The following is a 17611-nucleotide window of genomic DNA, read 5'->3' as shown; positions in this document are numbered from 1 at the left end:
GTGGTCAGCAGTGTAAACGAGGAAATTTGCACCTCGGTGAAAAACACTAAGACCTGTTTCTCAGTGGCTTATATCATAATTAATAACTCAGCTTTTATCAACATAGCAATAAACCTGATACTGAGAGCACACAGCGGCCAGAACTACAAACACACTACTCTAATAGTTTTATAATAGTTTAGCAATAGTTCAGTAATAGTTTTATAGTAGTTCTTTAAAACATATATAACAGCTCTTTAAGAGATATAGAATAGATCAGTAATAGTTCAGTAATAGCTCTACAATATTTCTGAAATAGTTCAGGAAAAGTTGTAAAATAGTTCTATAATAGATCCATAATAGTTCTGTAATAGGTCTGTAAAAGTTAAATAATAGTTTTATAATTGTTCTATTATAGATCTGTAATAGTTCAGTAATAGGTTAGTAATAGTTCTATAATAGTTCTGTAATAATATTATAGTTCAATAATTGTTGTATAATAGTTTGGCTATACACTGTAAAAAATGATTTTTTGACTTTGTAAATACAACAAGGACAATTAAAGTAATTTCTACATGAAAACATCAATTCTGAGAATTACTCAAAAATGTAATGTATAATTCAGTGTAATACTTGGAGTTTCTGCGTAATTGTGTGTCTTCCCATTTAGTTAAATACATTCAGTAAATTTAACTGTAGTAACTGTAGTAAAAATTACTGAAATGTTGTCATCATTACATTAACTAAAGAAATTCAAGTAAAATGTTGCCAAAAGAACGCTCGTGTGACGTCAGACGTTAGACACGCCCCAACTTAATGCGGGGCGCTAGAGTGTGGCTCTGGGATAACAGGTACTGCCTGTCAGATGATTGCTGAACGCGTCTTTCTTCATCCTTTTATCCAGGTGGGAAATAAGTAAATGTTGAAGTGTATAATGTGATATGGGTATAAGAGTGTTGATATGGGTATAAGTGTGTTGTGTGTAATATGAGCCGCCCCGGTATCGTGTTAGCGTTAGCTACCGCGGCTAATTAACTCGGCGCCTGGCCACCGCTATTGTTTGCTAATTTCTCCGGATAGCATTTAGCTAACCCCCCAGCTTTATGACAAAGTGCCCTAGTCTATTCTCCCGCTAGCATTAGCTACCTCCTCTCAGTTACCATGAGGCTAGCCATGTTTACTGTGTATTATATGACTCCCGTTAGCATTTGCTAACTCCTCAGTTACCACGAGGCTAGCCGAGCTTACTGTGTAGTCTATGGCCCTCACTAGCATTAACTGCTTGCCTCAGTTACCACGAGGCTAGCCGAGCTTACTGTGTAGTCTATGGCCCTCACTAGAATTAGCTACTTGGCTCAGTTACCACGAGGCTAGCCGAGCTAGTATATGGCCCTCACTAGCATTAGCTACTTGGCTCAGTTACCACGAGGCTAGCCGAGCTTACTGTGTAGTATATGGCCCTCACTAGCATTAACTGCTTGCCTCAGTTACCACGAGGCTAGCCGAGCTTACTGTGTAGTATATGGCCCTCACTAGCATTAACTGCTTGCCTCAGTTACCACGAGGCTAGCCGAGCTTACTGTGTAGTATATGGCCCTCACTAGCATTAGCTACTTGCCTCAGTAACTATGCCCTTGGCCAGCGCTTTTCCGCGGGGGTTTCACCTTTTGCCTCAGTAATTACTTGTGTGCGTGCGTGTGTGTGTGTGTGTGCGCGCGCATGTGCGTTTGTGCACCAGAAATATAATTTTACAAGTTTTTTATTTTTATTTTTTACCCTAGGTGTCCCACCATGAGGTGGCTGTGTAAACGTTGTAGCTTTGCCTCAAATAAAAGGGTTGATATTTTCAAGCACTACTGTGTGTTTTGTGTTTAAAAATAAAATTATATTTTGTGGATATTGTGTGTCTTCATTTTTCAGGGAGGTGTTTTAAGCAGTGCCCATTATTAACAAAATACTTGGAGTTTTTAGTGTAATATGTGTACTAGTTTTTTACCAGAAATTTTAATCAAAATGTAACTAAGTAAAAAAATACTTGCTTTCAGTGGTAAATATTACTTTGGTATTACTAATAAAAACTGTAAGGAGATGCAAGTAAATTTTACTTAAAAAAATGCTATGTTAAATTTACTTAGTATTTCTGTGTGTAAAACGTGTACAAGGTTTTTACTAGTAATTTTTAATCAAAATATAACTAAGTAAAAAATACTTGCTTTCAGTAGTAAATTTTACTTTGGTATTACTAATAAAAACTGTAAGGAGATGCAAGTAAATTTTACTTAAAAAAATGCTATGTTAAATTTACTTAGTATTTCTGTGTGTAAAACGTGTACAAGGTTTTTTTAAGTAAATCCTACTCCACATTTTTTTCAGTGTAGTTCAGTAATAGATCAGTAATAGTTGTATAATAGTTCAGTTATAGTTCAGATATAGGTTATCAATACATCAATAAAAGTATAGTAATAGTTCTGAAATAATTCTGTAATATTTTTATAAGTATGACTTTACTAATTATTACTAATGATAAATGTCACGTTATATACTATGATCTACTCTTCTAATATAACTGTGAGTGTAATTGAGTATATGTATGTAAAGTAAAGTATATAATTGAGTATATGTATGTAAAGTAAAGTATATAATTGAGTATATGTATGTATATGTATATGTGATGCTGATGTGTTGCTCAGTTACAGCTTTTTATTTTTTGGGGCCCAAACCCAGTAAACCTGAGACACCACGTGCTGGGTGGAATACATAATGAGTAAATAATTAATATTGGGATGGTATAATTTTGTCTGTGATAAATATGGAAGTTGAGATCAGTTCAGATTATCATTCATTTTCTCCTCATGTTCCTCACATGTCCTTAATCAGATGTGTATATTAGGATTACTGGTCATAATGTTGTGGCGTATCTGTGTGTGTATATATTACAGTAAAGAGGATATGGTTTAGTGAATATATCTGAATTAGCTCAGGGTTTTGGAGGATTTGAATATCAGAGCTGATCCTGTAATAAAGGTGTAATTAATGCAGATCAGTTCCTGCTGATTTTGAGGCCACATGTTTCCCTCAGCTGGTTTATCTCCTGAACCAGAGGCTGAAATAAACTGAATTAACTTCAGTAAACAGAGAATAAGATAACAGGACTTCCCTAAAAACTCCCTGAATACTGCGGTGTCCTTATCAAACACCTGAGTTTACCTGCAGAGCTTCCTGTTCTCACACTAAATATCCGAACATGGCTGTGAGGAACAGCAGTGATGGTTCCAGAGTTGGGTTTCATCATCTTTACCAATACAGAATTTTGAATGTAAGTCTTATGGTTCTGGAGTAATTAAGAAAAATGTGCAAAATGAATTTCCTTTTATATAGCGCCACCCATTTACCAATCAGTGCCATTTTTGTTGTCCACCGAGATGCTGTCTCAACTTATATATCACATATTTACACTCTGGATGTTTTAATAACCTTTTAACTCTCTTATTAACATTTTAAGCTCCTTACAAAACAGAAATACTTTTTTTTACCTCTTTAAAAAGATCAAAAATCCAGGAAATGCCTTTAAATCTGACTCCAGTGAATGAATGCTCACCTGCAGTATCTACAGCATAATGAGATTATTTAACCCTGTTTCTCATGGTTTTAAAAAAAAGAGTTAAAAACACACATTAATAAAATCCAATTTACAATTATAAACAAAACAAACAATAAATCAAATAAATATGCAATGGATTTTTTTTTTCTCAAAATAATCATTTCATACACCATAGGCCATAATCCAATAAAATAAACATGAAAATAAGAAAAGGAAAGAATAATTAATCTTTTAAACTCCAAAGAATGCCCTCAAAATGGTATGGCCCAAAATGGGGCCCAGTGAGCATGCCTCAATTTTGCTCAGGCAGTATATAAGGGCAGCTAGGACTGAGGGTGGGCCCTTGGCCAGACCAAGAAGAGAGTGGAGCACAGGTGAGTGTTTGAATGTGAAAATTGTACTGGCAGCTATTTAAACAGAAATGTATGTCCCAGTAGCATACTTAAACTGTAAAATGTCAGATATGATCTAAGCTAGCGAAATGTTTATAAAACGTTTAAAAGGGGTAGTAGTGATAGCAAAAGTGGGGCTTTTGGGAGATTGGATCAAATGAACCAATTGATTTGGAAAATGATCCGATCTTGTGAGACGTTCGAATCATCACACGCCACAGTGACATCTAGTGGGCAACCAGGGCCTAAAGCCACAACTTTTTCTTAACAGAAACAGAAGTAATGTGTTTTTTTATGAAAAATTAAAGAAATATTCCCCCATAGCATATTGTGACCCTAAATAAATTTGAGTCATGAAAACATATCATTTTGCAGAGAGCAGGGTTGTTTTAATAATGACATTAAGATTAAGTAATTTTCATTATGATACACTGTTAGTCAGTGGATTTATATAGCTGACATTATTCATTTAACATTGCAGGGTAGGGAAAGGCTTGTGTAATACTTTATTTTTTAAACATTACAAGTAATCAGTTGTTTTTATTAATAAACAGGATCTGTTCCTCAGTGCTTGGACTGCTGGGTTGCTGGAATTGAGAGATATTTTTTTGTTAGTTGAAACAGATGAGGAAAGACGGCAAAGTGTCTGAGCCAGTAATCCATAGGGTCTTCTTTTCCTCTGGGCAGATAAGAGACCAAGCATTCTGATCTCAGACCAGCTGCTTGAACTTAAGCGTGGACTAAAATGCGCGAAAAGATTCGAAACGAATCGAAACTGCGTGACGTAACGAAACTCGTTTTAGGAACAGTCGCGTGGCTTTCCTCTTTTGATACGGACTTCGAAACAGTGTTTCGGAAAACCGTGATTCAAATGAATCGATTCAGTTTGAATCCGCATTTTGATTTTGACATCACTAGGAATTAGTATTAACTGAACAAATAGTTGAGTAAATGTGTATGCACTGAGAAAATAGAGTAGGGACAGAACAGGACTGAAAAATAATTAGTTTGTTCTGTCACAGTCTGTTTGGATCTATTTTTCTAATTAATGAATGTATATTGGAAGTTATCAATGTTTACTAGATATTACTATCTATTACTGTATAACACAGTGAATCTACAGCTCACACACGCTCCAGAGATGAAAGGTCATTCAGCTTCTCAGTTGTAATCTATCCAACACTCACAAACTCAGACCTGTCAGCACCTATGTACTTCTCAGTTTATTTAGTGTAGGCTATAATTAACTCTGACTCAGAGTTCAGTTGTCCCTTCAGGGATATGAAGTAGTATTACTGTAAGTGCTTTAAGCTTTGAGCTTCAGGGCAAACCGTTTCTGCAGAGCTACAGCATCTGGACCAAAACAAACAACAAAAAGGCACCACACTGTATTGTTACTGTCATTTACAAGAGTCAGTACACCCCTCACATTTCTATAAATATGTATTTATTATATATATGTTTTATCTTTTCACACTGAAGATACCACACATTGATACAGTGGAGTCAGTGTACAGCTACTGTATAAACGTGTAAATTTACTGCTCCCTCAAAATAACTCAACACACAGAGACTAATGTTAATGAGAGAAAATGGCCAAATTGTGCCCAAAATGTCAATATTTTGTGTGATCACCATTAATATCTAACACGGCCTCTTATTTCCACCACTCTCTTGGATATAGAGTTCACTAGAGCTGCACAGGAAGGGGATCATGCTCTGCTTCAGAATGTATTCCACAGTATATGCTGGAATTTATCTTTTATAGTGCTGGCAGCACTCATACACCCCCACACCATGATGCTACCACCACCATGCTTGCCTTGGTACTCCTGGTTTACAATTAGTTTATTAAAAGTTACTAATTAGGTTGTAAATGCCTTAAAATCATTAATAATCAGTTATAACACGTAATTAGAAAGGGCAACATTGACCTGTTGTTTGCCAAATAGTGAATCCACAGCCATCTATATTGCTGCCCTGCTACGTATGATTTATAACTGATTATTAATGATTTTTAAGGCATTTACAACCTAATTAGTAACAATTATTAAACTTTTAAACCATTTATAAACCTTTTATAAAGGTAGTCTTATTTTAAAATGGTGCCCATGTGTGTGTGTGTGGAAGCTCTGAAAAAATTAAGAAAGCACTTAAAATGATAAGTTTATCGGAAAATAGGGTCGTAACGAAAAGGCACTAGAAGAACACATGGAAATAACGCTTAGTATGCAACCAAAGTGGACAACACCTTGCAAAGATTGTTTACATAATGCAGCCTTAAATACAGGAAACATAATGAGCATAATCCAGAACTTCCTCAGAACACAGGTGAGTCTGAGCGTTGGAGTGTAACGTGATTGGGTGATGGAGAGCGACTGACGGTGACGTCATAAACCACACTCTAAGAAAAGTGAGTACAGATTTGTACTTAAAAGGGTACAAAGCTTGTCGCTGGGGCTGTACCTTATACTGAGGTACAAAAAAGTACCATTCAGTCAAAGTCCTTTTTTGTACCCATGGTTTTTGTGCCAGTAAAGATTATAAAGATTATAAACATTATCATCAACTAAATATGGCTCAAAAACTTGATTATCCAAAATTGTCTGGCTTTCAAATAAAAAAAATGTGCAATTAAAATATATATTGTTTATTAGTATAGTGATACAGAATACTGAATGTACCTTTTGGCTGGTTAAATGGTACAAATCTGTACTTATTGCTGTTAGAAATGACTTTGTACTTCAGAGGGAACAAATCTGATCCTGTAAAGACCAATATTGTACCTTTGAGGGTACAATTATGAAGAGTGTACCTTTAAGTACAAAAAAGTACTCCTATCGTACCTCTGTTTTTTAGAGTGCATAGGATTCTGGGAAATAGAGTCCGGAAGAGTGGAAGGAGAGTCAGGCGGCGTGAAAAGCAATCATTATTTAGTACAGTATTACAGATTTAAAGCAGGTCTCATATGAGCCATTTAAAGAACTGTGCCTAATTTCAATAAATACATTTTTTATATTGTTTTTTTCTTTCCTCATTTTTACAGTGTACAGTCAATAAACACAGCTAGTAACGGCTGCAACTTTATTATCGTCCATAAGGACGCCGTTGGAGCTAATGACGAATCCGAGAAACGTGACTCTCTGTACGTGACCAATTAAATCACGGAAAATGACGTTCATGTGGCAAATGACGTCAATACAAGGTAGCAAACACAGTCCAGGTCATGCACAGAAATCCAATACAAGGGAAAAGGCAGAAATCGAAGTCGGTAGAAAACAAAAACAGGATCATACACGGAATTAGACAAGGGCAAGAGAAACGCTTTGTATTGCAGGATAAACCAAACAGATACTCGGCGAGGTGTGAGCGTGAACGTGGTCCTTATATACTGAGGGAATAATCAGTATTCGGGACTTCCTGGTGGTGTCAGTTGATGTGTCATGTGATCGGGTGTGAGTGTGGTGTCATGGTGTGGTGCGTTCTGGGTATTGTAGTTAGAAGCGTGGGAGTCGCTGATAGAGCTGGATGTGGGAGACTTGGGAACGCTTTCAGCAACAGACATGACATCTGAGAAACAGTGAAGGTTAATGGAGACGAAAAGTGTTTTGTAATCCTGTATGTTAATTAATTAATTAATTAACATGTATAAATGCCTAAATTAATGGTATATTAAAATTCACTGAAAGCTGTATGAAATGCGTTTGTCTGCACCATGTTAACAGGCGATTGAGACGAATATAAACTAAATACCTTATAGCTAATGATCATGGATTACATAGATCCCTTTTAGACATTAAACAACGCTGAACTAAACTTTAGACATATCAAACTGCCTACGTTAGCTAACAAGTTAGCTGAGCTGCGCTACGATACGTGCTTAACTTGCGTCCACAAACTGAGTTTACCTTTCTGAAAGTCTTGGTGGTGGGAAATGTCTCACAATGTCCGCTGTGTTTATGTTATGCTGATTTTATCACACAAAGTTTGTGCGTTTGGTTCTCCATGGCAGCGCAGCTAAACTTTTTCCAGCAGTGTTTATTACGATTAGCCGGAGAGGAGCTGTGTGAATCAGCTGTGTAGCCTGGGGTCTGTGTGTTTAGGGGGGGAACTGTTCTGTCGAGTTATGCTTCCCATCAATATGTGCTTCTTTACGGCACTGCGCATGCACCCACCAACATTCTTTTTTGTATGATTTCATGTTTTTAATAATAATTCCTATAAGTTTTTTTTTTTATTGGGAACATTAAACAATATTCTTGAATGAAAAAAAACAGTAAATAGCAGTTAAAGCATAGCAATGGCAAGTTAAAAAAATAATAATGAACTGTAAAACTATAAAAATACAGTTTATAGTCACGTATATGACCTTAACTTTTGGATCATAGAAACCCAAAATGTTTTATGGGGAGGTCTGAACAAATACTGCCTGAAAGGTCCAAATTATTAGCTTCTATCAGCTTCTCAGCAAATCAGTTCTCATCTTGGAGGTGGGTTTGTGTTTGGAGTTGTTATTATGTGTTAACATGCTAATGCTAAAAGGCTAGTAGCAGTCCTGTACTTCACTAAGGGTAATTACATGATTTAAGCCCAATTTAGCAGCAGCATGTTTTAAGAGATTTGATTAATTGACCAAAATCACAGGAACAGATAAAAAAAACCCTAAACACACAGAGAGCTCATACCCCAAACTCCAAATGAGTACTCAGTTTTTTTGTGAAGATAAACCTTTATTTAATTAACAAGGGTGACATCTTTAAAAGGTAAAATAAAACACTGCATTTTATCAATTATGTTGTTTTGTGTTTTTGTTCATCATTTACACACTTATTACAAGTTCACAGATGACAACGCAGTGACAGGACGTATCAGTGGCGGAGATGAAGTGGCTTGCAGGTGGGAGGTGACACGGCTGGTGTCATGGTGTGAGGACAACAACCTCACAGTTTTAAATACCTGGGCATCCACATCAGTGAGGACCTCACGTGGACATCATCGTGCAGAGCATCTACCACCAGAGAGTCCTCAGGAGAGCTGCCTCCATCCTCAAAGACTCTACCCACCCCCACCATGGACTGTTCACTCTTCTGCCTTCAGGCCGGCGGTACAGAAGTGTGAAATGCAAAACCACCAGGCTAAAGAACAGCTTCTTCCCCACTGCTACCAGACTCCTGAACCTACCTCAGAAATAACCATTCACGTTATTCTCTACACGTTTACATGTCAAGGACATTTCTCAGAGGCACATGCTCACTTTAGTGCACTTTTATAATTGCATTACTGAACCTTTTGCACTTTTTTCCTATTCCACTGCTGAAGATAACATGTACTTACTTAATACCCATAATACCCATTATTAAATAATACCCATAACATATTACTGTTATTATGTATATATTTCAATCCTGGATGTGAATTTAACACCAATTTAATATTTATATATCTATCCAACACTCATAAATCTCAGACCTGTCAGGACCCATTTATTTATCAGTTCATTTATTGAAGACTGTAATTAAAACTGACTGATAGTTCAGTTGTCCCTTCAGGAAAGTAGTATTACTTTAAGCTTTAAGCTCCAGGGCAAACCGTTTCTGCAGAGCTACAGCATCTGGACCAAAACTGCAAACAACAAAAAGTTTCCAAGAAAAAATATTTATCTGTTCTCACTCTGATTGGTCTTCAGTCTCTCAGGCGCCGCTCCCTATTTCCTCTCTTACTGTATATAAACGGGGTGGTTCATCATCTGCCAGAGTTCTCCATCTCAGCAGAAGACCCATTCTCCACATCTCCTCCAGAAAGACATCTCTCATCTTTCACTGGTAATTATGTTTTATCTAAAATTCTTAACAAATCAAAATTGACAATTGTAATCAAGTAATGGAAAATAAAATCATATATTTTCTAGAAGAAGAACAGGAAAGATGGAAAACAAATATTGACAATTTAGAACTGTATAAAGACCACATTACATTTTATTGCACATTTAAAGAGAATCAGTTAAAATTATTTCGGACAAAAAATAAAACACAACCATCTAAACTGTTTTAATAATGACAGATTATGCAGTCATGACACAACAGCTACTTTATACATACCAGATTTATTTCTAACAGCTGATCTGTAATTTTTCTCAGTGTTACTGAGCTCTACTTAAGCATGAGTATACTGATAAATCACTGTACTAATCAGTTATTTATTAATCTCAGTGTTATTAAGCTTTATTAAAGCATGAGTAGACTGATACATTACTGTAGTGATCAGTTATTAATCTCAGTGTTACTGAACTCTACTAAAGCATGAGTAGACGAATAAATCACTGATCAATTATTTATTAATCTCAGTGTTAATAAACTGTACTTAAGCATGAGTAGACTGAAAAATCATTGTACTGGGGTGGGTTTCCCGAAAGCTCTGCAATGCTAAGAACTTCGTTAACTCGTACTTAAGATTGATCGTTAATTAAAGAGTGTTTCCCAAACTAGTGCGTAACTAAAGTACTACGTAAACTCACTCGCAGATTAACGAGTCCCCTGACCCACTCCTTATTCTCGTTACTCGCTTCTTGAAGGGCATTCGGGTTGCAGTTCAGCACCTTAAACACCAGGGACCGCCAATTTTGAGGGAGAAAAATTATTATATTCGTGGTTGAACCAATTATATTATATTACTATTAATTATAATCAATTATTTTATTATTATTTTATTATTTATTATTTTATAATCAATTATATTATATTATATTATATTATATTATATTATATTATATTATATTATATTATATAATTCCCTGTGTCTGCGTGGGTTTCCTCCGGGTGCTCCAGGTTTCCTCCCAAAGTCCAAAGATTGGCTAATTGGATGTTGGATAAAAATTGCCCCTAGGTGTGACTGTGTGAGTGTTGGTGCCCTGTCCAGGGTGTATACTGCCTTCCGCACGATGCCAGCTGGGATAGACTCCAGCCACCAAGCTGCTTATAGATTATACTAATTTTGTTGTTAGCTTCAAACTCTCACGATAGATCATTGGAAGACCTCCTCCCTTGCCGGATGAGCGCGATTTGCTCATGTAAACAAAACCATGTGTTGTAGCTGAGTTAAGGTAAAGGAAATCATTTTGTGGCTGCCAAGTTTCCGTAAGGAACAAATAATCCAATTTATAGTCCATGATAAAGTCATAGACTAGAGAGCTTTGCCGGTAATGGATCGGATATTGAAAAGAGCAAGTTTGTTGGCGTACCATGTTTTTGGTAGCAGCTGATATGTGTATATGTATTATTACTTTATGTCGGGGGTGTAATCAACAAAGACGTTCTTTTTTTATAATTATATTTCTGATTTTCCCCCATTTTTCTCCCAATTTGGATATCCAATTGTCCCAACCCTTTGTGCGTCCCCATCACCGGTGGCACCTGCGACCCTTGGAGGATGCGGACGAGCACGCGCCTCCTCCGACACGTGTGAAGTCAATCACCCTTTTTTTCGGGATGCTGCACAGCGGCCAGGTTCTGATTCATCCTCTCACAGACGAATCGTACCATTATTATTAGAGAAATGACAAACGAAAATAAACCCAAAATGTTGACAAAAATATAATCTAACGAATTAAAAAAAAAAGAAAACGAAATTCTCCACACAACCAAAGAAAATTACGAAAACTTGTAATACTGAAAAAAAACGGAAAAAAAAACGGAAAAACGCTTCTTGGGATGAAATTAAACAAACCAAGCGACACTCAAAGGGAAAATGTATATATAAACAAAACAAAATAATGGACAAAAAATCAATCTTAGGCCCGTTAAAATTGTATTAATATAACAGTTTAACAGCTGAAACAAACAGCTTTACCAAAAGAGAAAGCAGCAGCACCACAAAAACCGGAGCAGCTAAAGAGAGCTTAACGTCCTTCAATCGGAACTTGGCCTGTCCACGTCTAAAAATAATACAACAATTCTCTCATTAATCTCTACAAATTCTACAAATATCTAATAATTAAAAAATAAGAGAGTTATATTGCTACTAGGGCTGGACCCGAATATTCGGGTATATTCGGATATTCGCTCGTTGAGTAGGTATAGGACAAATCTCAGAGCGGAGAATGGACCGACACGCACACACACACCGATGATGTTTGGACTGTGGTAAGAAACGCGAACGCACTAATCAGTTCGGTTTCAATAAATAAAATGTAAATTTTAAGCACTAAATGTAATTAATTAAATTTATATTAGGACCGTTGGGCAGGAGCGGCAAAAATGTGTATGTGGCGGCGAGCGCAGGATTAAAAGAAGGATTTTTTGCGGAGCGGTAACGGGACAAAAAAGAATGATGTCTGAATGAATTTCCTCTAATCTAATACAATTTAACATGGTTTAAGAATATAACATAATTTCTAAACAAACGATTTTTTTTTTATATTGAGTTTATAGGCCAAGTGCAAAAATACAAAATAGTAATATACGGCTATGCACTGCACAATAATTAAACCGAAATAGTCTAACGCAGCTGCCCTGCAAAAGCAACGGGGAAGCCTGGTGTGAGGTAGGACGGAGTGAAAACTACATAGCTACACAACATAAGGAGACATAATGCACTCCAGATATTCAGGTCAAGTTCACCGGAAAGAGGAGGGGTGAACCAGGGCAAACGACTTCCTAAACCCTCCAACTACCCCTTTTTATAGGGTTGATTGTGGCAAAGGCTTGTATAGGAATTACTTTAAAAACTTATTTCTGAAAAACATTCATAGCAGCTTTGTTACGCATGACAGATACTAGAATACAGAATGCAATATTTTAAAACCTACCTGTGGTAAATTCAGAACTAATGATTGTCTCCTTGGTGACACACAAACATATGTTTTTTGGTCCTTTTTATAACAGGTATTCCAATACAACCACAACATGTCTGACGCAGTCATTCAGATCTCTACCGGTCCACAGGATGAAGAGAAATTTAGAAAAGAGCACTACACTAAAGTTCAGGGTGACCTCAACAGTGGAACCGAAGGGAAACCTATGTTCATCTGGTACAAAAAGGAGAGCCTTTCCTCCATCAACAGAATCCAGTTCTCATTCAGACCAGAGATGGAGGCTGGTCTTACTGCTGCTGGCTTCAAAAAGGTAAATAGAAACCTAAATGCTAGAACAAAAGGTGACCAGATATTCCTGTGGTACATGAGTGGCACCACTGAGTTTGACGTCTCCATTGTGGATCTGAGGGTGACCATCAGTGTAACGGATGAGCCAGTCCTGTTCAAGTCCGGATGGGAGCGTCTGGGCTGTAATCTGAACCTCGGCACTGATGGAGATCCAGTTTATCTCTGGGTGAAGTGGAACAAACAAACCTACATCTCCGACATCAGAGGTTCTGAGTGTTTCACTGTAGACACAGATAACTTCAAAAAAGGCTTCTTCCGAGTGGATCAAAACACCAATGGAGGAGCAAAATCTACTTTAGTGTTCCTCTGGTATCAACGTACCACAGATGCCGATGCCAGTGGCATGACTTCCCTCGGCGTTTCTCTCTGTGCAGATGATGAGGATCACCTGAAAAAAAACCACTTTGTAAGGGGTGATACCAATCTCCATTGTGCCAAATGTGGAAATGCTGTTTATCTGTGGTACAAGCCTGGAGAAACCTCCAAGATCCAGTACTTCACTGTGCTGGTGGGAGAAGAAGCTCGGAGAGTCTACAAAGAGCATGGCTGCAACGTTGTGGAGAAAAATCTGAGTAGTTGTAGTATTACACCTCTGTATATTGCTTATTATGTAGAGTGATATCCTCTGGCTCAGTCTCAGTGTCAGTAATCATAATCAACATAATCACATATCTGTCTGCACTGAGAACACGCTTACGCTTAGAGAACCCGTTAATAGCGAAAAACAACCATGTTTAACAAAGTTTAACGATGTCTGTATCAGTTTAAATGAATAATGTGTGTAACAGGAAGTTCTGATCAGCTTCTTCTCTGCATTTCTGATCTGTCTCTGATTAAAGCATCATAAAAGACTGTTGTTGTCTCCTGAGTCTTGTTATCACATTAGTAACTGAGATTTTACACTGAGATACTTCAATAAAATTATTTCACAGCGTTACAGTTTTTAAACATGCTAACACTCCTGATCCACTGATAATTTTAACCTGATTTGTCAACAGCAGTGTTTATATTCTAACTCTTAAAATGCTAGTATCACTCCTGTACTTCAGTAAAGATAAATACAAGATTTGAGCCCAATTGAACATCATGTTTAAAGAGATTGGATTAACCTTCCTGTTATGTTTATTTATCAGGAACAGTAATGGTGTTCCCGGGTCAGTTTGACCTGGTGCATGTTTAACTGTTTAAAAGAACCCCAAAAAAAATCATAACAAGCAGTAAATATTTAATTACTAACAACATTACTAATTATTCTAATAAATATTTAGTGCAATAGTGTTCCTTACCTCTAACAGGTGATGATTCAGTTAGAATAATTCACTCGTTTTTCATAAAAAAATACATGTTCACATGTGTAACACATATACAGCACAGACAAGGGAAAAATAAAGCAGTGACTTTAAAAGATTATAAACACAAAAACAAGAAAACTCAGTATTTTAAATAGTTATGTAACAATAAACAAAAATAATAATAATAAAAATAAAAAGTAAATAATGAAAGATGATACTAAAACAAAAATGGAATAAGATCAAATAGAAAAAAAAAATAAAACAAAAGTAAAAAAGGCAAAAGGTCAAATAGAAAAAGAAACATAATTAAGAATTAAGGTAAAAGAAAAAAAGTTAATTAACCTACTTAAAGTTAATTGAACTGCTTGAATTTTTGCACCAGGAGTAAAGCAGCATAAAGTTATCCAAAAGCAGTGTGGAAGACTGGTGGAGGAGAACATGATGCCAAGATGCATGAAAACTGTGATTAAAAACCAGGATTATTCCACCAAATATTGATTTCTGAACTTGTTTTCTTTGTATTATTTGAGGTCTGAAAGCTCTGTATCTTTTTTGTTATTTCAGTCATTTCTCATTTTCTGTAAATAAATGCTCTAAATGAGAATATTTTTATTTGGAATTTGGGAGAAATGTTGTCTTTAGTTTATAGAATAAAACAACAATGTTCATTTTACTCAAACATAAACCTATAAATAGCAAAATTAGAGAAACTGATTCAGAATCTGATCTCATTCTTTCAGCACATACTGTTGCTGAACCTAAACCTGCAGACCAACTGCAGCATCAAACAACCAACACATCATTTACTTACTTTAATCCAGGTGGAGACTTTATTTTATTTTGGCCGGGCAGTGTATGTTCATGTAGCTGATCTGTTTCAGATGAATAAAGACTGAAGTTCTGATTAAACAGTGGGATCTGGTTTAGTGGTTAGCACTTTCCTCTCCCAGCACTGGGGTCTTGGGTTCAAGTCCCTCTCTGGGTGGGGTTTCCATGTTCTTCCTGTGTCTGCGTGGGTTTCCTCCGGGGACTCCAGTTTCCTCCCACAGTCCAAAAACACATGTAGATCAGTTAAATTAAATACTGTAAATTGATCTGGTAAATTGAATAATATGTGTGTGTAAGTGTGTGGGTAAATGTATGTATGACTGTGGGTCCAGTTGAATTGGTACTCTGTTCTCTGCTGTAGTGCTGGATGCAGTGCTCCAGGTGGACGGGGTTGTTTCTGGTTGAGTGTACGCTGTGCGCTATTGGCTGCCGCCTCTCACCGGTGTGTGTGGATGAGTGCTGAGTATGAATGGTTATGTGTAAATGTGTAAATATAAGCTATATAAGCTGAACTTCATTGATTCATTCATCTGCTGGATGATTAGAGTGGATCCTGCAGTCACACCGATACTGAAAATAAACCCACATATGCAGGATTCTGCATTCTACTGATTAATAAACCAGAAAACACGACGAGTTTAAACTGATCCTGACTGTCAGACGTACTGAGATCTGATCAGCCTTCAGCAGGAATTACACTTATTATTTACACTTACTGTCTGAGATAAAGAACACGAGTCTTTCTGGGGAAACGTGGGTTACGTCTACTGCGGTGCTCTTCTGATATATTTATATATAGAGTTCTGCACATCTACACAGTGTGAGTTTACCACACACACTAAACACAGAAGTACTCAAGAGTACACTGTTCATAATTATTTCCCTCATGAGTATAATATTGATCTTTACAAGTACAAAGTCGTTCCTAACAGCAAAAAATACAGATTTATACAATTTATACAGCTAAAAGGTACATTCTTTCTAGTGTATCACTGTACTAATAAACTATATATATCTTATTTATATAGAGTAATTTTTAATCTGAAAAACAGACAATTTTGGATCAAGTTTTTTGACACATATTCAGTTAAAGATAACATTTATAATCGTTTTCATTTTTACTAGTATAAAAAGACAAATCTGTACTTACAGCTCTGGAACGAAAATAAAGAGAGCACTTCAGTTTCTGAATCAGTTTCTCAGATTTTTCTATTTATAGGTTTTTGTTTGAGTAAAAATATAAAAATATTCTCATTTAGAGCATTTATTTACAGAAAATGAGAAATGACTGAAATAAAAAAAAGGATGCAGAGCTTTCAGATCTCAAATAATGCAAAGAAAACAAGTTCACATTCATAAAGTTTTAAGAGTTCAGAAATAATCAATATTTGGTGGAATAATCCTGGTTTTTAATCATCATGTTCTCCTCCACCAGTCTTACACACTGCTTTTGGATAACTTTATGCTGCTTTACTCCTGGTGTAAAAATTCAAGCAGTTCAGTTTGGTGGTTTGATGGATTGTGATCATCCATCCTCCTCTTGATTATATTCCAGAGGTTTTTAATTTGATAAAATCAAAGAAACTCATCATTTTAAAGTTGTCTTAACTTAGTGTTCAGCATCTCTTAATAAAACTGTTAAAATGATTGTACAGTAGTTTATAATAATAATATAGACTTTACACCCCTAAACTACAGTACAGTTTACACTCAGCTGCTGCTCTGATACCACTGATACTGGATTAAAGTCAAAACAGTGATGGAGAATCTTCAGGGCATGTCTTTAACTGTCTCTAAATAACAGAGCCAGACCCGTATTTAACTACTAAAACAATTATGTAAGTAAACAAACACTCGCCTTCCAATCTGATCGAGCTTCAGAAGATCTGAAGATCGAGCTCAACTGTTTAAATCCAGATAAGAATAAGAGCCTGTAGAAACGAGTCCAGAAATACCTGCATCTGAACTGCTGCCAAAAAGACTTTTAGAGGCCTGAATATGTGATATAAAAACTTTTATAAAAATAATTAGAATATATTAATCCTGTATGAACTGAAATGTGTTTGTGTAAAAGGAGTTTATTAATGTATTTATTCTGAAATATAGAGGATCTGAAGGAGGAGCTGCAGTAAGTCATTGTGTAGCAAAGCCTATAGCCTACATGCATTATGTGTTGTGATGTTCATTGCTATCTTACACTCCACCAACAGTGTATTTTCACTCCTTCCTCCTGACTGGTTTAAACAGCAACAGATCTTCTGAATATATCTACACAGGCGCGCCGAGCGTACACCCCCACTTATTACACACACATGAACACACAGCAGCACAAACCCAACTTTTACATCAACAATAAACAGAA

At 36.3% G+C, this 17611-nt stretch overlaps 1 protein-coding gene across 2 annotated transcripts in view; it reads left to right on the top strand.

Moving 5' to 3' along the window:
* The window catches only part of LOC125786879 (uncharacterized), a 70132-nt gene extending 56286 nt beyond the window's left edge, over window positions 1-13846 (top strand). For both annotated transcript variants that reach the window (XM_049470505.1, XM_049470506.1), the window contains exon 2: window positions 12852-13846. In XM_049470505.1, coding sequence (XP_049326462.1) covers window positions 12873-13748 — 876 coding nt within the window. In that variant the 5' untranslated portion in view covers window positions 12852-12872 and the 3' untranslated portion in view covers window positions 13749-13846. The remainder of the gene's footprint in view (window positions 1-12851) is intronic.
* Window positions 13847-17611: the final 3765 nt, after the last annotated feature.

This window comes from Astyanax mexicanus, chromosome 22 (assembly GCF_023375975.1).
Source record: "Astyanax mexicanus isolate ESR-SI-001 chromosome 22, AstMex3_surface, whole genome shotgun sequence".
Classification (NCBI taxonomy): Eukaryota; Metazoa; Chordata; class Actinopteri; order Characiformes; family Acestrorhamphidae; genus Astyanax; species Astyanax mexicanus.
Note: the sequence above shows the minus strand (reverse complement) of the source record. Positions and strands in the feature narration are given on the sequence as shown.